The sequence below is a fragment of the Octopus bimaculoides genome, chromosome 3 (assembly GCF_001194135.2).
Source record: "Octopus bimaculoides isolate UCB-OBI-ISO-001 chromosome 3, ASM119413v2, whole genome shotgun sequence".
In the NCBI taxonomy this organism is placed as follows: Eukaryota; Metazoa; Mollusca; class Cephalopoda; order Octopoda; family Octopodidae; genus Octopus; species Octopus bimaculoides.
In genome coordinates this window covers 35,733,461-35,735,469 of record NC_068983.1, presented here as the reverse complement: position 1 = coordinate 35,735,469, position 2,009 = coordinate 35,733,461, and the positions used below count along the sequence as shown (strand labels likewise).

At 30.5% G+C, this 2,009-nt stretch overlaps 1 protein-coding gene across 10 annotated transcripts in view; it reads left to right on the top strand.

Annotated features, from left to right (window-relative positions):
- Positions 1–2,009, top strand: part of LOC106877319 (tyrosine-protein kinase CSK) — a 342,382-nt gene that overhangs the window by 228,883 nt on the left and 111,490 nt on the right. Inside the window, exon 1 of one of the 10 annotated variants that reach the window (XM_014926190.2) lies at positions 340–473. The exons of 8 other annotated variants lie outside the window; for them this stretch is intronic. In XM_014926190.2, coding sequence (XP_014781676.1) covers positions 423–473 — 51 coding nt within the window. In that variant the 5' untranslated portion in view covers positions 340–422. Of the gene's footprint in view, positions 1–339; positions 474–2,009 lie in introns of those variants that run through there. One more of the 10 variants, XM_014926199.2, reaches the window with a different exon arrangement.

Genomic DNA, 2,009 nt, shown 5'->3' with positions numbered 1-2,009 from the left:
AGTCTCTAAAGTGTCTAAAAGGTACGGTAAAAAGACAGGCAAATACAATGATAAAAACTTTAGAAATATCATGAAAGTTCAAAATATTTATAAAAATGCATAATTTCCAAGTTGTATAAAAATATGACAATTTAAGTTAAAACATTACGATATATAAACATACATTATGATATAACATATAATGGGTAAATATATACGGTATGATGAAGTTATAAATTTACATGTATTATATTAAAAACGTGTACATTAGGACAGGAAATGTATATATACTATATCCGCAATTGAGAAATAAGAGCCGTGATGTAAGGTGTTGAGTTCAGTTGTTTTTTACTTGTATGTTAACATATTGTATTATGTCACTCTAAGCTTTTTACGTTTTCTATATTTTTATTCCTTCTTCTTTATGTACAACAAACACCCTGATGAAGGGAGTGTCTATACAACACCATATTAATAGACACATCTCAAAAACGGTCCGTAGATGTATACTTTTAACTTAACTTTTCTATAATAGGTTGTTTTTTTTTCTCTTCTTCCTCACTCTGATATAGTATATATACATTTTCTGTCCTAATGTACACGTTTTTAATATAATACATGTAAATTTATAACTTCATCATACCGTATATATTTACCCATTATATGTTATATCAACATGTACGTTTATATATCGTAATGTTTTAACTTAAATTGTCATATTTTTATACAACTTGGAAATTATGCATTTTTATAAATATTTTGAACTTTCATGATATTTCTAAAGTTTTTATTGTTGTATTTGCCTGTCTTTTTACCGTACCTTTTAGACACTTTAGAGACTGAAAACTATAAATTTATTTATTGATTCTTGAAGGAATTGAACACACACACACACATATTATATCTTGCGTTGGACATATGGTATTGTTCGTGTGGTTTTCCACCCTTATGTATCTATTTTTACTATGAGATGAATTCTAGCTCATGCTGAGCACTTCAACTCTAGCCCGTCTTTATGTATTGTTATATTAACAATACATAATTATACAAAAATTACAGCTTATATATATATATATATATACATACACACACACACACACACACATACATACATACAAGAGCGGAACCTCAGAAGTGGTAAATATCCAAGTGAGGCTTCTCTTCAGGCCAAGGATATCTTGATTAAATGAAAATTTACATTGTCACAAGGAGGTACATGTTAACACATGGAATATCCTTGCGCCAATATTAACTTTCATTTAATCAAGATATCCTTGGCCTGAAGAGTAGCCTTTGATATTCACCTTGCTTGGATATTTACCACTTCTGATATTCCGCTCGCTATGAAACATATGTAGCCCAGTTCTTATCTTACGCTATTCTTTAACTCCTGTATTCTTATTCACACACTCGTCAACCCTGGTCGCCTACCGTGAAATATAAAAAAGAACTTTTTTCAATTTATTTTACTTAGATATGAAAAAAATCCACAACCTTCTGTCTCGACAAACCACTATTGTCCCTGAAAGCTGTTTTTTTTAATATTTGCTATGGTTTGCTTGAAGTTAACTTTCTTCCTACACCTTGATCACTAGATCTTTATATGCATATATATATATATATATATATATATATATATATATATATATATATATATATACTAGCAGAAATACCCGGCGTTGCCCGGGTTAAAGAGAATAATGAAATCTAAAAACGCCGTCTAGACTATGCATCATCTTTATATATAGAGATGTATATACACACAGGCACCCAAATGCACGTATATATATGTATATCAATATAAATATATGAAAGTCAATGAAGTTTCGTAAAAGAAGGTGATCATGTACATACTTTCTTGCTGTTGTGATTATTAACACCTCATTGTAAACTATGTTCCTTGTTTTCCCTTGCGGAGCATATACAAATAGGTTTTTTTGTTGCTGCCCACTCTTGAGCAGCCAACATACAGTTGTCCATGTGAGAAGCAGGGCTCTTCCAAGAGAAGACCAGCTACAGACATGTACATC